Source organism: Notamacropus eugenii, chromosome 6 (assembly GCF_028372415.1).
Source record: "Notamacropus eugenii isolate mMacEug1 chromosome 6, mMacEug1.pri_v2, whole genome shotgun sequence".
NCBI lineage: Eukaryota > Metazoa > Chordata > Mammalia > Diprotodontia > Macropodidae > Notamacropus > Notamacropus eugenii.
The window spans coordinates 352,639,228-352,660,811 of NC_092877.1; the positions used below are offsets into that span (position 1 = coordinate 352,639,228).

Below are 21,584 nucleotides of genomic sequence, written 5' to 3' on the forward strand. Positions count from 1 at the left end.
TTGCTAACTAGTCAAAAGTCTGAGTCCCAGGTTTATTTTTAGATTAAACTTGGCAGTGGTAGCAGGTAGGGCAAAGCAGTCACTGCTAGCAAAACTGAAAAGGAAAAAAAATTGGCCAAGAGAAAAGTCTCTAATTCTGCTCAGCTCTACCTAGGTCCCAAAATGGCAGTTCTGAATGTTTTTCATTTGAAGGTCACATTGTCTCTCTGTTTGCTTGGTTTTACATAATATCCAAATGTAAAATAGATTTCAACTGCAGAACCAAAATTAAAAGAGACTAGAGGAGGAGCATTTGAAAAGCTTGGTCTCTGAACCCCCAAAGGCCAAATTACATTGACATTAGTCAGAATTGATAAGTTTTACAAAACAACTCTTCATTCATGACAAGGAAAATCTGGTTCTTAGAGTCTCAACAGGACATTATTTACCAGTACTTAAAGGTATGACTTCTATTTTTTTGCCTTCCTCCCTAAGAACAGTATGACTCATAGAAATGATTTCCTTTCTCAGAAAAAAACTGGAGGTGTTTTGTTCTTTTTCATCTTAATAGAAAGCCCTGGCTCTGAGTAAGTGGACACACTGCTGAGGAGCTACGTTAGTCTGTTGGTCTCCTTTGGAAAGAAGCAATACAAAGCAGCATTTTCAGATGCCCTCTTTCACATAACTACAGATAAGTCAGATTTTGACAGGGAATGAAGAGGCGTCTTTAAAAGTTTTCCAGACTTTGGGGAAGTATTTAAGAACCTTATCTGAAAGAGGTCAGAGATGCCTGTAGCTAAATTCTCCAGCATGGCAGCAGGAGGCAAGATAGATTTGGAGCAGCTCCCAAATTAAGTCATTAGATTTGAAGGATCCCCAAATCTTTCTTTGTCCTTTCTCATGAGGGGGGTGCCCAGCAGCATAGCGTAGAGTCTGGAGCTGGAATAGACCTTAGAGATAATCAAATTCAAAGCTACCATTTCTTTCATTTCTTGCTATGTTTTGTTTTGACTCAGCATGTATTCTCCAACAAACTCCATCAGCACATGGAAAAAGTCAGTTTACTGCTTCTTAAGAGGAAGAAGGAAGGAGGTTTTCTTTCAATTTTTCTAGTGTGGTATTAATGTGGTACATTGTTATTGTTGAGTTGTTTTCAGTTGTTTCTGACTCTTTGTGGCCCTGCTTGGAGTTTTCTTGGCAAAGATACTTTTTTTTTACATTTCTTTTTCCATCTCATTTTACATATGAGGAAACTGAGGCAAACACAGTGAAGTAACTTGCCAAGGGTTACGCAGCCAGTAAGTGCCTACGATCAGCTTTGAACTCACAAAGATGAATCTTTCTGACTCCAGGTTTGACACTCTCTCCACTGCACCACCCACCTGCCCCTTGCAAACATTGACAAGCCATGTTAATGCTAGCTATTATCCTATTCAGCACAGTAATATTTGTTTACATTCATGTACCGTGGGTTGTATAGGCAGTAAATTTGGGGCAGAATATACTTGCTGTTACAAAAAATATCATTGTGAACATTTTGATACCACTGAGTTATCCCTTTGGGATAAAGCTTCAGAGAGGATCTTTGAACCAAGGAATATGAACAATTTAGTAAAAATTTTCTTGCTTAATTCCAAATTCAAGTTGAAAATAATTATATTAATAATTACTGATATTTCTATAGCACTTTTAAGTTTTGCTAAATGCTCCCATAAAGGAGGTACTACTGTCATCTCCATTTTACAGATGAGTAAACTGAAAAGGTTTAGCAGATAACCCCTGGTGACTTAGCTAGTTAGCGACTGAATCAAGATTCAAACCTAAGTCTTCCTGATTCTATGGTCAGTTACCTAACCACTGTGACACATGATCATTGAATCTCTCTGAACCTCAGTTTCCCCATTTGTAAAATGGGAATAACAGCACCTACTTCACAGGAGATCAAAAGGGATAATATATTTATGTACAAATCACTTTGCAAATCTCAAAGTGCGATAGACATGTCAGATACTAGAGAAATGCAGTGACTGGTCCAAGGTCACACAGGTTACTATTCACCAAGCTAAAATTCAAATCCAGACCCTCTGACCCCAAGTCCAGCATTATTTTCACTTTCCCACACTGACTTTCAAAAACAAAGAATTTTTTTTCACTCCATTGACCTCTTTTAATTACCCATTATTCTAGACATCTACTGACCACGAATTCTCTGCACCTTTTCTTGGAGACTGCATCATTAATCATGCTATGTCCACCAAGTAAACTATTGCTTTATTAGGTGGAAGTCGTAAAGAGGCAAAATTTGATTTGATATTGGGAAAATCTTCCAAACAAAGATAGCTGTCCAAGAGCAGAATGGTTGGTCTTAGGAGATAGTGATCCCCCTGCACATTGGAGGTCCTCAGGCAGAGACCAGATGACCACCTGTTAGAAGTGTGTGTGTGTATATATATATATGTATATATGGCATATATGTATACATATACACACGTATATATGTATATACATGTGTATATGTATACATATATACAGAGAGAGAGAGGAAAGCATCTTTAAATTTACAAGATGCTTTGCATATATAGTACCTTGATTGATTATTGTTGAGATAGGGGTTGGGCTACATAATATCCCTTCTAACTCTGATATTCCATAATTTTCCTATAAAAGAGATGAGGCCTCCAGAATCTAATATACCCCATTAACAAAGAAACCCAGTTAACATTTGGATGGCATTTCTACACGTCAATATCTTATTTTAACTTTGAGCAGACCTAATCCAACCCAGCACCTCCTAATGGTTTGGCATTTGTCAACTTCACTGAAAATTTGTGGCACCACATTTCTTCACTTTCCATGTAACTCAATGAATATGTATTAAGTGCTTCCTACCCTATCAGTAAGCCACATCTCTCCTGTAATGTAATGCTTCCATTGACCTGCCTGGACCAGGAGTGAGTAATGCTCTTGCATAGTCCCATAGAAATGATCTAAAGAGTGCTGAGATAAAGAGGAAAGGACATGATCATAGGGTTAAAGATTTAGAGATGGGTGGGAAGTTAGAGGTTATTTGGTTCAATACCTTCATTTTACAGATGAGGAATTCGGGCCCCAAGAGCTTAAACCACTTGCCAAAGATCATAAGGTAGTAAATGTCAGAGCCAGGATTTAAACCCAAATTCTCTGAATGCAAGTCCCTTGCTACCATATCACCTACCACCCAATTCTAGTTAGTTCTGTTGTCAAGGATATTTTAGATTTCATTGGCATTTGTGGGCTGGCCATCAATGCTAACCAGGTATGTAATGATAAAGCATATCTCCAGTCCCAAACGATAGATTTACCAATGGACTTTTTGAACCCAATCCATTGGCAAATTATGAGTAATTTAGAACACTGGGGTGGCATTTATTCCATAACCAAACTTCAGATCTTGAGCTGTATATGTTCATTTTTAGTTTCAAGTAAGCGAAACCAGCATTCATTCATTTGTTCACACACCTAGTGAAGCTGCTCGGTGCCACAGTAGACAGAACATTGGATCCAAATTCAAGAAGTTATTAGATAGTCATTTCCTTCTCCAGCTCATTTTATAGTTGAGGAAACTGACACAAAGAGGGTTAATTAACCTGCTCAGGGTAGAACAGCTGGTAAGTGTCTGAGGCCATATTTGAACCCAGGAAGATAAGTTGTCCTCCAGGCCTGGAGTTTTATCCACTGCACCACCTAACTGCCCCAGAATCAGGAAGATTTGAGTTCAAATCCTGCCTCAGACATTTACTCGCTGTGTGACCCTGGGCAAGTCATTTAGGTAACCTCCATCTGCCTCATTTTCTTTATCTATAACATAGGGATAATAATAGCACCTACCTCTCAGGTTTATTGTGAAGATAGGATGAGATAATATTTGTAAAGTGCTTTACCAACCCTAAAGTGCTATATAAATGCTATTTATTAGTATTCATTCACTCACCATGCATTTATTAAGCATGATTATTGACAGTTACTGTTATATTCTGGGAATACAGAGAAAAAAAGGAGACATCGCCAGCCCTCATTGGCCTTACATTCTATTGGAGGGACGTCTCTTAGCAAATCATCCAGAATAAATAAAGGGGTCATCAGATTACAGATTTAGACAGGGAAAAGTACTTGAAGATCATTCCATTTTGGTCAAGGTCATGTGGTGAGCAAATGGCAGAGTCAGGGATTGGACCCAGAGCCTCTCACTTCAGAGTCATAATCCTCTCCACTCTACCACACTGCCTTTGAAGATCAAGGTTCTCCATGATAGGAAAGTTCTCCACAGAAGAGTGGAGAAGCTCCAGAGGGAAACCTCTATTTCATTCCTTGTAAAAATCAGTTGGAAGAGCTCAGTGTATTCATTCTAGAACAGAGAAAACTTCGAGGGAGCATCATCATTTTCCTCCTCTATATATTTAAAGGCCTGTCATGTGGAAGAGTATTGGACATGCTCTGTTTGGCCCCAATGGGTGGAATTATAGGGCCAAAGATGTACGAAAATGATTTAACATAGCATCTAAACCCTCATTTTACAGATGGGGAAACTAAATCACAGAGGTTAAAGTGTCTTGTCCAGTGTCATACAGCTAGTATGTGTCTTGAAATCAAGTCTAGTACCCAAGTATCCACTAGGTCATGCAAAGCGGAAAATATTAGCTTTATTTAAAAATTTTTTTAAATGGCTTCCTAACAATTTGAGCAGTGTAAATGTGACATGGTCCTCCTCTAAGGGAAATGTGTCGCCTCTCTGTAAGTCTTCAAGAAGAGGCTGGATGGCTGTGTGTTGAATATGTTGCAGTGGGGATTCTTTTTCCAGGGTGGGCTTGAAGGAGAAGACCACTGGGGCTCCCTTCCATCTCCAAATTCCAGCATTTCCATATGTCTCCACAACTTCCACTTTGTCCTCTTATAGAGCCATCCACTCTTCTCAAGTCTGGATGAGAATATTTTGTTGTACTGCACTACAGTGGTCATAACCAATGATCATATAATTGGGAGGTCTTTATTGCCTTTGGTTGTCACATGTGCATATCACATGGGTGTAATGGAACCACAGAGAGGTTGTGAAGTGTTCAAAATTACAGTCATTCTAATGTGAAAATATGCTTAATAAGAATGTATGTATAGAAACCAATAAGAGTATATGCTGTCTCAGGGAGGGAAGGGGAGAAAATCTAAGACTTATGGAATTGATTGTAGAAAACTGAAAACAAATAAATTAATAAAAATCAAATCAAATCAAATCACATAGTCATTGGGAGAATCAAAACTGACTGCCAGCTGCCTGCAGTGTTGCCTCCTGACATGGATGGAGGGGCATGCCTTAGTTTGCCAGGAACATAGCAAAGAAAAATAAACATGGTGTTCTTCCTTCTCCCAGGAAAACAAGAATTGGATTTTCTTGGAATCACTGTATTATATCTGAAAACTGAATTAACTTAGTTATGTTTTGGAAAACTAATAGAACACCTCCATATTAATTCTAATTTCAAAATGTTCACTAATCTTAATATATCAAGGAGAAAAATGGTTGGCCTGAGGTTATGGGCCGAGCAAACTTCCATCATATTTAACCAAATGTATTCTGATAAATTACTGACAGTAGACTGGATTTAGAGCTTAAAAATACCCTGGAGGGCGTTGAGTCAAGGGGATCTTACCTTTGGGTCCATTGATGCCCACAACGTCAATAGATTTCAGAATGTCGTGGAGATGGAGATGGAGAAAAAATTACATATTTATTCTCACTAAAAACTCTAACTGAAATTTGGAATTTCTCTCAATAATTTAAAAAAATATGATTTTTGAGGAGCCCATAGTTTTCACCATACTATTAAAATGGTCCATGAGACACACACAATAAAAGGTTAAGAAGCCCCAATCTAGTACAGTCCCCTCAACTGAAGCCCAGAGGAAAGGAAATGACTTCCCCAAGGTCACATAGGCAATAAAAGGCAGAGTTGGAATTTAAAATCAGGTCATTTGGCTTCAAATCCAATGCTATTTCCAGTCCTCCCCTCCACACACACACCTACTCTAGGATGTTCTTTCTATCAATACAAACCATTCCTAGAACTTAGAATTTAGTTGCTGAGTATAGCTATTATTTAGCATATGAGGAGAAAAATGTTGAGGTGATTAAGGCTGTGAGGATCCAGTCACAGATTTGGATGGCATTGATTGAGTCCAAAGCCTCCCTCCATTCTGAAGGTGAAGAAAATGAGTTAAGTGACTTGCCCAGAGCCACTCAATCAGTAAATTTCTGAGGTAAGATTGGACCCTGGGGTCTTCTGACTTCCAAGTTCAGTTCCTATACTCTCCACCTATCAAGAGAGATCATAGATTTGGAACAGGAATTTTGAAGAGAGGAGCATCAGATCCAACCCTCTCATTGGACAGAAGGAATCACCAGCACCCAGTGACCTGCCCAAAGTCACACCATTCTTATTAACCCAGGCGCTCTCACTTCAAAGTCATTGGCCATCCCACTTTACTACCTTTATTTTTCCAACCAGCCCTCCTTTGGGATAAGAAGACTTCTCTTCCCCAGAGGTCCTTCAGCCCCACAGTGGCTGTCTCCATGTTTTCCTAGTTGCTTTACTGATGGAGCCTGCCACATCCCTGATAATGAGAAATGTGGATTCTAGGGTGACACATGGCTGACAGGCTGCTGATGCACAGCCTGCTGTGGCTAGATTCATTAAAGCCCCAGGGACTGTTGAATGACATCTATTTCTGAATTCATTTCCAATGGTCCTCGCTTTGCTTCCTAACTATAAGTCTCTTCTGTAGTCATTTCTTACATCATTTAAATGGACCCCAAGATCAGACTGGCTCAAGCATCTGGGTAACCCAGGAGTCATGCTGAGAGGTAGCAGAAAACAATGGCAGACTGTATCTCCCTCAGAGCTTCCTTGGGTGATCCAAGGTAACTTTGGAACAACAGAATTAGTTTTGCTTCTTGTATCCTGGAGAATCTTTTCTTAAAAACCCATCTGGAGCTAAAAGCCTGTAGCATCTTCCCCATACATGATGTGTGCTGCGACCCCAGGCATGCTGCTGTTGCTAGGATGAATTCTGGAATGCAAGAGGTTTCATTTGTCCCAAACTGTTCCAAGTATTTGTTGGTGATAAATGTCATTATTGCCTGAGGATCACTTGATCTGAGAGAGAATGCTTTGGATTAAGCAGGTGTGCCTATGAGGAAGGAGCCCAATGGATAAAGAAAATGACTTTCCCTTTCTCAGGCATCACTCTCGAGAGCTCTTCAAACAGAAAAATCTTTGGCTAATGCAGTGGTCAAAAATAACAGCATAAAGGGGATTGTGCAACTGACCCAGGATGCTTTGAAAAGCAGCCCATGTTGCCTTCTCCCCAAAGCAAGCCCTTTTCAGGTTTTTTCAGTTCTGATTGCTTTAGAAAAAGCTGCAGTTCGATGGTGGGCTCACTCTCCTCTTTTTATTACTTCTGAGATTCTGAGTGTCTCTGGTCCAGGGGCTCGGATAGTTTTGTTTCTGTTTTTGCTTAAAACACACAGATTCTCAATCTCTCCCCTCTTCCTTTTTCCTTACCCCTTTTTTTCCCCTTCTCCTCCTTCTTCTTCTCCTCCTCCTCTCTCTCTCTGTCTGTCTGCCTCTGTCTCTGTCTGTCTGTCTGTCTGTCTGTCTGTCTCTCTCTCTCTCTCTCTCTCTCTCTCTCTCACACACACACACACACACACACACACACACACACGTCTCTTCCATTCCCTTCCCCTTCCCCCTTCCACAAAGACAGGTGGCATAGAGTGGTAGATGAAAAGTCAGTCTAAAAGCCAGGAGGACCCAGGTTCAAATACTGCCTCTACACTCTCTCACTGTGTGACTCTCAGCAAGTTATTTTACGTCTTGGTGCTCACTGCAGTTGTCTGAGACTTATAGTTGCAGAGAAAATTCTGACCTGCATTGGAAGAGGGACTTTCCTCACCTGGGAGTTCTCTCTTCCAGTGAAATCCCTAACCCTTTAACAAAGGGATATCAGACTTTAAAAGAATCATCACAGAGTATCCACTAGAAAAGACCTTACATCATGCTGCTCAATGCCCTCATTTGACAGAGAAGGAAACTGAGGCCCTGAGAATGAAGACATCTCCCCAGTCACACAGCTGCATGTGGCAGACCAATATTAGAATCCAGGTTTTCTGACTGTTGAATGCTTGGGGTATGGGAGAACACTGTCCCTGGAGTTTGGAGACCTGGTAGGTTCACCTCCCTCCTCTGCCACCTGCCACCTGGGGGGGTTTGGGCAGGTGACCTAACTCCCCTCATCCTCAGTCTCCTCATCTATAAAATTTTGAGAGTATTAATCTTGATGACCTCTAAGGTCCATTCAACCTCTAATCTATGATTCTATGACACTAGATCACGCTCCCTTGAGAAACTAAGAGCTTGAGTGGAAAATAATAATGAAGAATGAGAAAGAATCACTCTTCCTGCTGATTCAGGTGAAGGGTAGCATCTAATTTGCTCTTTGGAAGATGCCTTTTTTATAATATGTATAAAGGGTTTTTGTAGAAGTGTCTATTTCTAAAACAAGTAGTCTCAAATACAAAAAACAAAGGAAAGATGAAATAATCATTCATTTATTTAATAAACATTTACTATATTGAGTAAATGCCAAGCATTCCAACTCTGCCTCAGAGAGCGCAGCGCCAATGAGTTGGCCATGTTGTTTGAATGCAAGATGTGTGCTTGCCAAAAAGACTATTTTGTGGAGAATTCACACAGGACAAGCATTCATGTAGTGGTCACAAGAAGCAATACAAGGACACTCTCAAGGTCTCTCTTAAGAACTTTGGAATTGATTGTGGGACATGGGAGACAATGGCACAGGACTGCTCAGCATGGCATGCCCACGTTGGAGAAAGTGCTATGCTCAGTGAACAAAGCAGAATGGAAATAGCTCAAAAGAAATGCAAGATGCACAAATTTAGAGAATCCACCCAAATGTTCACATGGACTATTTGTGCTCAACCTGTGGTAGAGCATTCTGAGCTCGATAGCCACAGTCAGACTTGACTCTAACATAGTGATGTCATTTTGGTGCTCTGAGATGAAGGACAACAACCAACCAACTGTATTAAGTGTCTACTATATTCCAGGCACTGACGAAAATGTAAAAATTCTTGCCTTCAAGGAAAATTTTATGGGGGGGTGGGAGGGAAGAAAGGGCTAGAGATACGAATAAATATCACTCAGTTTCAAAGGGATGGGTACTGATAATTTGGGGAATCAGGAGAAGCATCTTTTGAAGTGGGTACTTGAGTTGAATCTTGAAGAGAGCTAAGCAGAGACTGTTTTCATGCCATGTTAATGAAACAAAGATCTAAAAAGAATCTTAAGGATTGGGAAAGGGAGGGACATTATAGTTGCCTTCAAGTATTTGAAGGGCTAAAATGAGAGTAGTGATTAGGTTTATTCTGCTTGACCTCAGAAGGCAGGACCAGAAAGGTGGGTAGAAGGTAGAAGAATGCTACCTTGGGCTTGATGTCAGGAAGAATTCCCTCACTGTTAGAGTTCCTCCAAAGTAGGATGGATTAGGTGAAGAAGTAGAGAGTCATCCCACATTGGATTTCTTTAAGCAAAGCCTGAATGTCCTCTTTTTTGGGGAGGTTGGAGATGGGATTACTGTTCAGCCTGAGTTGAGCCATGTGGTCTCTGAAGTCCCTTGCAGCTCAGATTCAGTGACACATTCTATGACAACTGGTAGTTAGTATGAGTTAGTTATGGGATTAGACAGTGTGGTGCAGTGGGCAAAGGGAGGGCCTTGGAGTAAAGAATAAGAATATTTAGGTCAGCTCTTGCCTTTGACTGATACACTGCCAAGTCACTTAACCTCTTACCTCTCCAGGAAACTCTTTAAGATGAACCTCTCCTCGTAGAGAAGGCATATCATATCAGGGAAGGAATTTTCCACTACCAGAAATTCCTAACTCTAAAATCACAGATCTGGTCTAAAAATTCCCAAGGCCCTGAATTAAGTGCTAAGCGTTCAAGGACAAAAACAAAATAACCCTTAACCTCAAGGATCTTATGGTCTACTCAGTATAACATATTATTCTGTATTTATTTATCTGTGAATATGTTGTTTATTTTTGTTGGCGTTCATTTGTTTCAGTCATGTCCGACACTTTGTGACCCTATTTGGGGTTTTCTTGGCAAAGATACTGCAGTGGTTTGCCATTTCCTTCTCCAGCTTATTTGCCAGATGAAGAAACTGAGGCAAATGCGATGAAGTGACTTGCCCTAGGTCACATAACTAGTAACAACAGGACTATCTCACTTGGTATTTGTATCACTAGTACTACCTGATCTTATCCCCCACCCCTACAAAAAAGTTTTATATCATATATAACACTGAATGTCAATTAATTTGATTCCATAAACATTTATTAAGTACCTGCTGTGTGCCAGGCACCATGCAAGGTGCTAGGAATATAAAGACAGAAGCAGTTAAGTCCTTATGGTGGATCCATTCTACTAAAATGGAGGGTACTTGTAGACAGTAATTCTCAGAAGAGACAAGAAAATTGGAGATCGTCCCATCCAATGCCTTCATTTCACAGAGGAGGAAACCAGGGTACAAAGAAAGAAAGTCTATACTGGGAGGCTACCTTTTCCATAGTACCTAGGCAATAAACAGCTGGGATTCAACCCAAGGTCCTCTGACTCCAAATCCAGCGTTTTCTTCATTACATGATATGAATTTGGGACTGAACAGGATTATGACTTTCATCGACATATCTGGATCTAACCATGCCTTAAGAAAAACATAAAAGGTTCCTAATCTTCTTTCATGGCTTAAAAAATGAGATAATTGCCATGTAATAGGATAAGATTTTAAGTGGTGGAAGTTGTGGAGTTTTAGTGTTGAGAGAAAATATTTTTGTTTCTGTTTTTCTCCAGGATCTGCAAATATAAATGACAGGAGCATGCTGGGAAAGCGTGATAGTGAAATGGCGGTCATCATTCAGGACACTGAGACTGTCCCCTCCTTGATGAATGGAGAAGAGTACCAGGCAGGGAGATTTGCCCAGGGACTGCGGCTTCAATGCTTCAGGTAACATCACCCAGAGGAATAGCTTGAGGATGTCTATAGCTCAGGGCTGCCCATGTTCCTCCAATGATTTCCTGTGAATTGAGTGACTCCAGAAGCAGATGTTTTCCAGAGGGACTCTGATCTAACTTCTCAAAACATGGCTAAGATAGCTTCAGCTATCAGGTTATTAGGGTTAACCTATTAGGTGCTTCCCCACTTTCATGGGGAAGGAAACAGTGTTGGGATTTAATTGGATTTGATTTTGTTTTCTGGGCACATGAATCCATCTACACAAAGAAGTCAATTCTTCAAATTTCAGCCTACAAGTATTTATTAGATGCCTTCTGTGTGTAGCTAGTGTAGCAGTCACTGGGAAAGATAGAAAGTTGAAATAAGGAAGTAACAGCCTCCAGGGAGCTTATAGCTTAGTAGAGAGGTATAACACCTCATTATATAACATTATATCACTGTAATACGCAAGGAATTCATTAGAATGAAAGGAATGGTGAAAAAGCATTTATCCAAGTCCTTACTATGTCTCAGGCTCAGCAAGGAAATACAGATGCAAGAGTGAGACATTTCCTGCCCTTAAATAGCTGACCTTCTAATAGAGAAAGGTAACACACACTGTTTAGAGAAGTGGAAGCCAGTGAGAGGAGTATCTATGGGACCTAGGGGAGAGATGGAGAGCTGCAAAACAAAGCGGTACCTAGAGTACAAGGGAGAAAGATCATACCTGATTGTTGAGAGCTGATGAGGAGGCAAGCACACAGAAGGCACAGTAGAAGGGATGACATGTTGATCTGATGGATAGGATTTCAGCAGGAAGCAAGACAGTCTAATAGAGCAGTAGGATGGGGATAAATCTTGACTCTATCCCCTGTCTGTATGATTTTAATTGTTCATCTTCTCTGTGCCTCATTTTCCCCATTTTTTGCAGAGGATTTGTAAAGGAAAATAGAATAGATTCCTTTAACTCAGATATGTGATTCTAGAACCATGCTGTCACTATTTGGGTCATATGACAGTTCGGGGGCATGTGAGTAGAATAATGACATGTTCAAATGCAGAAAATAGAGGTTGAAAAGATCATGGCAAATGGAAAAGCTGCTTATAATCCAAGATTTGCAGCCCTAGTCTTGTATTAAATAAGTGAGTCTGTTGACCTTGCACAGCTCTCTCTCACTCAAAGCAAAGTCAAGTGCAAGTCATGTCATCATTTCTCTGATGTCGTGGTCTTCTTCAAAAATGAAGGAAAAACACAGACCTGTGAGTAGACCAAGCTGCCTGAATGGGGACCCACCTAGCTGGGTAACTCAGCTCACCTGCTCCTTTCTGTCCCCCTGCACCTTCTCCTTTCCAAAGGAAAGTAAATTAAATGGCCAGAGGATACCCAGTTAACTTGGGGTTTATGGGCCAGATTCCTTCCTTCCTTCCTTCCTTCCTTCCTTCCTTCCTTCCTTCCTTCCTTCCTTCCTTCCTTCCTTCCTTCCTTCCTGCCTGCCTTCCTGCCTTCCTGCCTTCCTTTCTGTCTTTATCTCTTTCTGTCTTTCCCAAAACCTTAAACCCAGTGCACTCTGAAGCCCATGCATTGCACAACAATAGGTCCCTGCCCAACTTCACCTAGTGGTTCTTTTTTGGGACCCTCCTGGCTTCAGAGTGATTATCAATAGTAACTGTTGCTCTTTCCCTCCCAGCTTGCTTGACTTACTTTTTCTTTTGATTATTAAAGGGGCCATTCCCTGATTACTTCTTAAAGAGGCCTATTCACTGAATGGGCGTTACCTCACTCTAAGTGAGTACTTGAATAGGTCAAGGTCTCCCATTACATCCTGGGCCTTCTCCAGTCATCGTGATGAATATCTGGTCACTGGATCCAGATGGCTCAGGAGGAGAAAGTGAGGCTGATTACCTTGCATAGCCCTCCCTCACAACAAAGTCAAATGCAAGTCATGTCATCATTTCTCTGATGGCATGGTCTTCTTCAAAAATGAAGAAAGAACACAGTACTAAATCTAAGAGAAAGTGATTTGGTGTCTTTGGGGAAAAGCCATTGCACAAGCATGACCTGAGAAGTTAATACTGTGTTCCAACTCTTGTCAAGGTCCATATTTAGAAACTGGTCCATCTGCAGATGGGCAAAGGAGTCCATCAGCCTTGTACAAATGGAAATGACCAGTTACAGCCCACAAGACTCTTGTTCTTTACACTTTGAGGAGGAAGGACTTCTGTTGTTTCTTGTAGGCATCTAATTCATCAAATCTAGTTCTCAAAGTTGAAACTTCTCTTTGGAATCTTCCAGTGTGCTCCAGCATCTCATTCACTACCTCTCTCACTGGTGATTTCACCTTTTTGCCACACCTACACCTCCTTCAAAGTAGGCAGAGCTCTCAGTTGTTTTGATTTGTTTGTTTTATATTTTTCTAATTTGGGCCATCTGGCATGTGGTCCACCACAGAAAAATACATATAGGCCAGCTTCCTCATAAATAACCCCCCCACACGCACATGCATGTACATGGACACACACATATATATTCATGTACACACACATATACTATGTTGGACTACACATTCTCATCCACTCATTTGAAGAGGAGTCATTCTGGGACTAGCTTTTCACTTTGCCATGTTGCAAAACATAAATACTGTATTAGAGAACAAGGCTGCTGCTGTTTTGTGTCAATTTTAATTTCTAATTTTTAATGAGAACTGTTCCCAAAGATAAATCACGTGGCCCCAAACATAGCTATTTCTCACTTACAAGCACAACCTCAAACCCCCTTCCATCTGGGCCACTTTTGAACAGGAGGGAAGACATATTTCCATCAGAAGGTGACTTTAAATAGACACCATGACAATAGTTCATTCTGATGAATAATCAGCACCATGTGAAACATTCATTAAGGGCTGAAAGATTACTCAAACAAAATTTTTCTCTTACAATATGTATTGATTTTAAATGTAACATTTAATGTGATGAAAAACAAGAGCAGTATCCTTTTTTAATGAAAGAAATGAGAAGCAGAAAACATAAAAATCAGCCTTGGAATTTCAATTTTCCATGGTCCTCGTTTTTCTGGTAAGTGATTATTCTGGTAACCCATGGTGCAGAATCCAATCTATTTCCAAAGTGGTAGCTTCTCAACAAGGATGATATTGACAAAAATGACAGGAATGATTACAGTGAGAACAGCAGCAGCAACCAATAGACATAATACCACTTACATTCATAGAACGTACATACAGGTATGTGGGTAGCTAGGTGGCACTGTGACTAGAGCTCCAGTCCTGGAGTCAGGAAGAATCATCTTCTTGAGTTCAAACCAGCCTCAGACACTTAATAGCTGTCACCTAGACAAGTCACTTAAGCCTATTTGCCTCAGTTTTCTCATCTGTAAAGTGAGCTGGAGAAAGCAACGGCAAACCAAGAAGACCCCAATTGGCATCACAGAGAGTCAGACATGACTGAAACGACTGAGCAACAACAGATACCAGGTATAAACTGCACTAAGGCATGTGGGTTCCATTTGTCCTGAAGCGCATTTATTTGGAAGATAGGTGGGTTTGCTTAGGATTGTTGATGCTACCATCAGAGGGGCTCCCGTTCAGGTGGGCATTTGTTCTGCTGTCTCTTTCTCCCATAGAGCTCAGTTGAGGAAATACAGGGTGCTTCAGGGCAAATGGACCCTAGGAAGATAGAAGGAAGTATAAAAACCTTGATAAGGTGAAAGAGTCACAAATCTATGAGGAGTTCAAGTTTAGTGTTTTATTCTTGGTTCAGGGGCATTTATCAGGGTGTCTGGCTAAGTTCAAGTAGATTTGGAAATGACCTAGAGGTCTCTGGGTAATAATGAAAACATGCATCAAAAAATACGGTGCTGTTGTTTTTAAATAACATAGCTTTGGGATTTGTAAGAGGCATCTAGGTGGCACGGTGGCTTGCTAGCCTACATTGTCTTGTAAATAATGAAAAGCAATACTAAGGTTCTAATTCCCACTTTACAGATAAGGAAAAAAACCAAAAAACTAAGGGTGTTTCAGTGACTTACCCAAGGTCACTTGTGTCCTATGTTGGAAAGCCAGGACCTAAAATGAAGTCTTCTTACTCTAAGGCCAGAACAAGGCCACATCTTTCTCCATCAGACCTACTGTCTGTCTCTGATCCTATGGCTTCTCTAGTTCACTTGGAGTTGTTTTCTTTTTTCCAGTAGTCCAGACTCTTTCCTTGTAGCTGGGGTACCATTGTCTTGCTTCACTCATTCAGCATAGCTTTGGAGTCAGAGGGCCCAGGTCTGACTCTTGGCTTCTTCCATTTGCAATTTTTGGGATCATGGACAATTCCCTGCCCAACTTTAGTTACTCTCTCTATAAAATGAGGGCACTGCATTAGGAGAATTTGAGTTACTTCAAGCTTCAAATCTGTGATTCCTCATATCTCTTTTCCAAAAAAGACCTATGTCTATTATATACTCCCCTTTAATCATTCTGACCAGATCACTACCCTCCTTTGGCAGACTGGGGGAGTTTTTCCTTTAATAAATTTTATCGATGTCTTTTGTTTCACACCATAGTCCAGGAATTCCTCCCTCATTCCACCTCCAAACCAGACCTTCTTTTATAACAAAAAACCCCCCAAACTGGTGAAAATACTTGCCACACTGACGCCATCTGACAGTATATACAGCATTCAGCCCTAGTAATCCACTTCTCAGATAAGAAAAGAGAAGGATGTTTCCTCCTGCAGTCATGGTTTTCAGAGCTTCCTTAGTGATCTTTTTGTTGACATCATTGTCATTTAGTAGTCCATTTATTGATCCAGATTGGTGAGAGGAACCTGCCCAAATAAAATCATTTAATAATCATTTATTATTTTAATAATCGTTGTATATTATTGTAATTATTTAATAGTTAAATTAATAATAAGAATTAACACATGGTTGAGTTCATTAACAGCAAAATGCACTCTTGAAAACCTGCTCTTGAGTTAACCAAATAGTCTTTCTCCTTTCAGCTTTGAGGGCCAGGGCTCTATGCACTATACTAACTAGAAACCGATTAGAAATCCCAATATTGTGCTAATTTAAAAACAACATTGTATTGTCAATGCATGTTCTCATTATTACCCAGAGACCTCTAGGTCATTTCCAACCCTACTTAAACCTAGCCAGTCACCCTGCTAACTCCCCATGAACTAAGAATATGACACTGAACTAGGACTTCCTTGTGTGTTTGTGACTCTTCCATCTTATCAAGGTTATTATAATTTCTGATCCTGTTCCCCAACATAGTATCCATAGTATCCTCAAATACTGAGCTTTCTTCCCAACATGGTGCCATCTACCATCTTACCAGCAAACTCTCTAAGATTCCCACTCACCCATAATGAGAAATCATTAAACCTCATTACAAATCATTAAAAATGTTAACAGTGTCAAAAATGTTATCAATTCCTTTTTTTTAATATCAGTTACACAAACTAATATGTACACACATAGACATGGAACTCTCCCTTGTGACAAAGGAAAATCAGTTAAAACTGATCAATTTCACAAGTGAATCTGCATACACACCACCCTTCCACACCCATGAGTCCCCCATCTCTCTGCTGATAGAAGGGAAACATTTCATCACTTCTGCTTCCATCACCAGTGCATCACTGCTGCCTTTTAAGGCTGTTTGCCCTAATGGTGTGATCTTGGTGTGTCTTATTTTCCTGATTCTGCTTACTTGAACCTTGCTCTTAAAGGCTATTTTTGTTTTCCTCAAAAGGAAAAGATGAGGATTTTTCTTCTTTTTTTCTTGTTTTTGTTAATTGCTTTTTGTTTCTTCCTCTTCTTTTTTCTTTTTTACCACCTCTTAGTGACCATGTTTTGCTTGTCTGGCAGGGTTGTCCTTGGCTATCTTTCAGAACCGACTTCAGAGATTCTAGATCCTGTGTGTGACAAATTCTTCAAGGAAGTCTGGATCTCAACAGCAGCTCGGAATGCTACCATATATGACAAGGTGAAATTCATGTTTTTCCATTTTAAGTCCCTTATGGGGGGAGATACCAAGAGGCAGAAAAAGTTTGGTTTTATGTTGGCTTCAGACTTGCTCAATTCATTTTGTTAGAATAAACTATTTTTTAAACAAACAGCCTTCAAACCATAACAGCCATGTGCCTCCATAAAAGATCTAGTTTTAACTACCTAAAACTGATGACTGAAAGAAGTATACCTTCTTATTGATCCAAGGAATCTTGGAGTTTCTATAGTCCAATTTCCTACCATATACAGGAAACTCTTTCATAGTGTCCTTGATCAATGGGAGTTCTGGCCCTATTTGAACATTCCTAGAAATGAGGAGCTCACTACTTAATGCGATGACCTCTTCTGTTATATAATGATTGCTATTCTTTTGCTGTTCTTTTTATTAATACTACTGGATAGCAATCAGACCTGCGATTTCACTGGCACAAGGAACTCTTAGCTGTGGAGGTTGCCTCAAACAGTAGTACAGACGCTTTCGTTTTTAAACTTTCTTTACCACTTACGGTCCTAGAGGGTCCCTTAGAACCCTAAGAGGTTCAGTGACTTGTTCTGAGTCGCACAGCCAGCGTAGGTCAGAGGCAAAACTGGAACCCAGGTGTTCTTGGCTTCAAAGCCAGCATTCTATCCACTGCAACATGCTGTCTTATATTTTTTATCACATATAAATATATCATTATATCACTAGCAAATGCATAGCCATCATATCTCTGTCTCTGTCTCTGTCTCTCTCTCTCTGTCTCTTTCTCTGTCTCTCTCTGTTTCTCTCTTTCTGTGACACATTGGAATTCAGGAATGGTGATAATGATGATGGTGATGATGATAATGGTGGTGATGATGAAGATGAGTCCTACCTTCAGGAAGACCCATGCTCAAATCCATCCTCTGACATTTATTAGCCATGTGACTATGGGCAAGTCACTTAACCACTGTTTGCCTCAATTGGGGAGTTGTCAAATGGGGAAAATAATTCTATGATTCTTTGTGAATCACAGAATTTTTGTTTACATGGGAAAAAAAATTTAACTCTCAGTCTCATTAGCCCAGAACTAAGTTGACCATCTACATTCAGCTTTTGTTTTCATGCTATTGAAACTATCAAGCTAGATGTCTTCATCTTAATTACTGGTCTGGTCATTAGACAGGAGTAATTGCTAGCATTTATGTAGAACTTTAAGGTTTACAAAGAACTATGTATATTATCTCATTTGATCTTCTTGACAACTTTATGAAATAGCACCATTTTATATATGAAGTAACTGAGGCTTGCCCAGGACCGCGCAGCTAGAAAATGCCTGAGACAGAATTTGAATTCAGGTCTTCCTGAATTCCAGTGTGTCACAGAAAGAGAGAGAGAGAGAGAGGAGAGAGAGAGAGAGAGAGAGAGAGAGAGAGAGAGAGAGAGAGAGAGAGAGAGAGAGAGAGAGAGAGACAGAGAGACAGAGAAAGAGAGACAGAGAGAGAGACAGAGAAAGAGAGAGAGCGCAAGCGCTGGTGGCTATGCATATGCTAGTGTACCTCTGTCTGAGGTTTCCTCAGTTTCCTCTTTTGTAAAATGAGAGAGATATACTAGATAACCTAGCTCTGCCATCCTGTCCTATGAATCATGGAGAATACTTGCCATGGCTAGCCTTCAAATTCACCCAGTGTTTTGTATTGAACAAGTAGACCCAGTCTTATGGGTTATATAGATCAAGCAGGGCTCTCCAGCTGCCACTTTAAGAGCCATAACCCACTGTGGCATGGAAGATGAACAGCATCACCCATCTCATAATGTTCTTTGGAAGGCTCTTTGTTTTGATAGATCTGTGTACCCCACAAAACTAATAGGCTCTGCATAAAAGCTGACTGTCCTGACTGAATATTTGCTATAAAATGTGTCTGCTGACATTTCCTTGGAAACGCCATGTGATGATTCATTTGTCTGGTTCTCCCAGGTATTCCGATGCCTTCCCAGCGATGAGGTGCACAATCTCATACAGCTCCGGGAGTTCATCACCAAGCCGATATTAGCAAAGGAGGAGCCAGGACGAGCAGAAGAGGAATTAAGAAAGATTCGTGGGTTCCTCGTACAATTCCCTTTTTATTTCTTGTCTGAAGAAAACTTGCTGCCTTCTGTGGGAACAAAAGAATCCATGGTGCCCATGGAGGTCTGGACTTAGGAGGATGGAGGATATCTTCCCTGGTCCCTGATTTTGCACACAGGGCCAGGCTCTCCCCACTGAAGAGATCTCTACTAGCCTGCCTGGTGCTTTGAAAGAATGTGTCCAGACAGAAAGAGGCATAACTAGAGTGTTAGGAAGCCACTAAAAGTCAGAACCAGACAGTGACTTAGATAATGTGCACAATCGACACAGAACACTGACTTGATGGGTGATGTGACATTTGATTGCGTGAATCCCACAAGAGGAAGTAAATAATCCTGAGTGGGAATGTGGAAGTTGTGCCTACAAATGTGCAGGGTGGCTGGAGGAGCCTTGAACCTGCTTCCCCTTCTGTGACTGCTTGAGCTGCTCAGGTCCCACAAGCCCTCAAGGTGCAGCTTTCGGTAGGATCTGCACTCAAAGATGAGATTGCTTGATGCTGCTGACAGCCCACAGTCCTTGGCCATCTATTCCCAAAGGAATGTTGCTCACCCAGCAAGAGGATTATCAATCATCCCACTTGGTTAAGCCTTGTTGGCCCTTTCTCCTTTGCAGGGAATGAAAGGGTGGAGCTGACTTTTTTTCTTATTGCAATGTTAGGTGCTGCCTTTCCCCCAACTCTCAAGCCTTGTTATTTGTCTGTCTTTACCCCAATAGAGAGGAATGGAAGCTGGAAAGAGAAAAATTTAGGTTTCGCATCAGGAAGAATGTCCTAACAATGAGAGCCATCTAGTTGTGAAATGAATGAGCCATCTAGAGATATGGTGGGTCCCCCTCCTTGGACGTCTCCAAGAAGGAGCTGGAGAACCACTTGTTGACTATGTTAGAGTAGGAATTCCTTTGGTGTATGGACTGAGTAGACAGCTGAGAATAGATTTCTACAGGCTTGTTGTCAAGCCAACAATAATTAAGGTGGGCCACTGTGACAGAGACAGGCTGACCAATGAAATTTGAAGACATAAATCTATCTCCATTCATTCTTAAAACTTGACTTGGAACCTCAGTGGAGGTTCTATACACAGATCAAGGAGAAGAGAAAGGCTCTTAAAATTCTATAAAACCTCTTTGTCTGTCACAATAGTTGGCCTTTGAAATTTCACAGTTTACTGTCAAAACAGCAAAAGCATTTTTTCCCCCAGGAAAATCAGTCCTTGCACAATCTGTGCATTGTTAACAAGTCAAAACTACAGTTGTGGCTCACACCTTGCATTCTGTCTTCTTCATGAACATTCAGAGAAGAGCTACATGCCATGTACATCCACAGTAATGAACAAACACGAACATTCCATAAGGGCTAGCCAAGGATCCATCACTTACCCTTCTGGCTGTCCACCATCCATTTATTTCCCCATGAAGAGTGGCTGAAAGCTTCCTAGGAGGACATCAAGTACTTCAGCTCTGGGCGCACTGATTTCCCAAAGGGCATCCCATTGCCCAAAAAAGAATGGTCAATATGTATTCCCAAAGTTCCCAATTTATCCATTGTTAACATTGGTTGTGTCATATTTAGTGCTGCAAAAAAGAGTAAGATGTTGCCCTTGACTCAAAGAGCATAAGACTTAGGATATGTACTCAAAGAAATAACTCACAACATATTGAAGGCATCATAAGACTTAGACTGGAAAAATTCCTTAGACATCAGTAAGATTTTACAGATGAAGAAACATGCTCAAAGAAACTGCCCACAGAAATGTAATAAGTAGAAGATCCAGGATTCAAAACCCATCTTACAAAATTCCAATTGACTATTTGGTTTGGTTCTGTACAGCAGCAAGGAGGGAGAAGTCCTGGGAAACCCAAGTGCTAAATGTTAGCATAGAAAATAGGCAATACACAGATTAAGATCATAGAATCACAGGATCATGGATCTGATGGGACCCTCTAGGCCATCAAGTCCAATGCCTTAATTTTCAGATGAAGAAACTGAGTCGCAGAGAAGTTAAATGATTTGCTCAGGATAACAGCCAGTGAGAGGTGATGCATTGACATGATTATGGATGAGCTGGGACCGTATAACCAGAAGAATAAAATATGGCTATAAATACATCATAATTTACATGACAAAGTTCCTTGAATGTTTGGCACTGGGTGGCACCTTCAAAATTATCCATTCCCTTTCTCTCATTTCACAAAGGAGGAAACTGAGATCAGGGAAGTTAAGCAAACCACCTAGCATCGTGCAGGTAGGAAGTAGCAGAACAAGATTTTGAACCCAGGCCATATAGTTCCAAAGCCAGGGCTAATTTTGCTGCACCCCACTGGCACCCTAATGCTTGAAATAACTGGCAGAGTCAGGATTTGAACCCAGGCTCTCTGATGCCAACTCTAGTATGCTT

General features: G+C 40.7%; 1 protein-coding gene across 3 annotated transcripts in view; it reads left to right on the plus strand.

Moving 5' to 3' along the window:
• Positions 1-21,294, plus strand: part of PLD1 (phospholipase D1) — a 264,330-nt gene extending 243,036 nt beyond the window's left edge. For all 3 annotated transcript variants that reach the window (XM_072618471.1, XM_072618470.1, XM_072618472.1), the window contains 3 exons: positions 10,944-11,097; positions 16,964-17,081; positions 19,042-21,294. In XM_072618471.1, coding sequence (XP_072474572.1) covers positions 10,944-11,097; positions 16,964-17,081; positions 19,042-19,266 — 497 coding nt within the window. In that variant the 3' untranslated portion in view covers positions 19,267-21,294. The remainder of the gene's footprint in view (positions 1-10,943; positions 11,098-16,963; positions 17,082-19,041) is intronic.
• Positions 21,295-21,584: the final 290 nt, after the last annotated feature.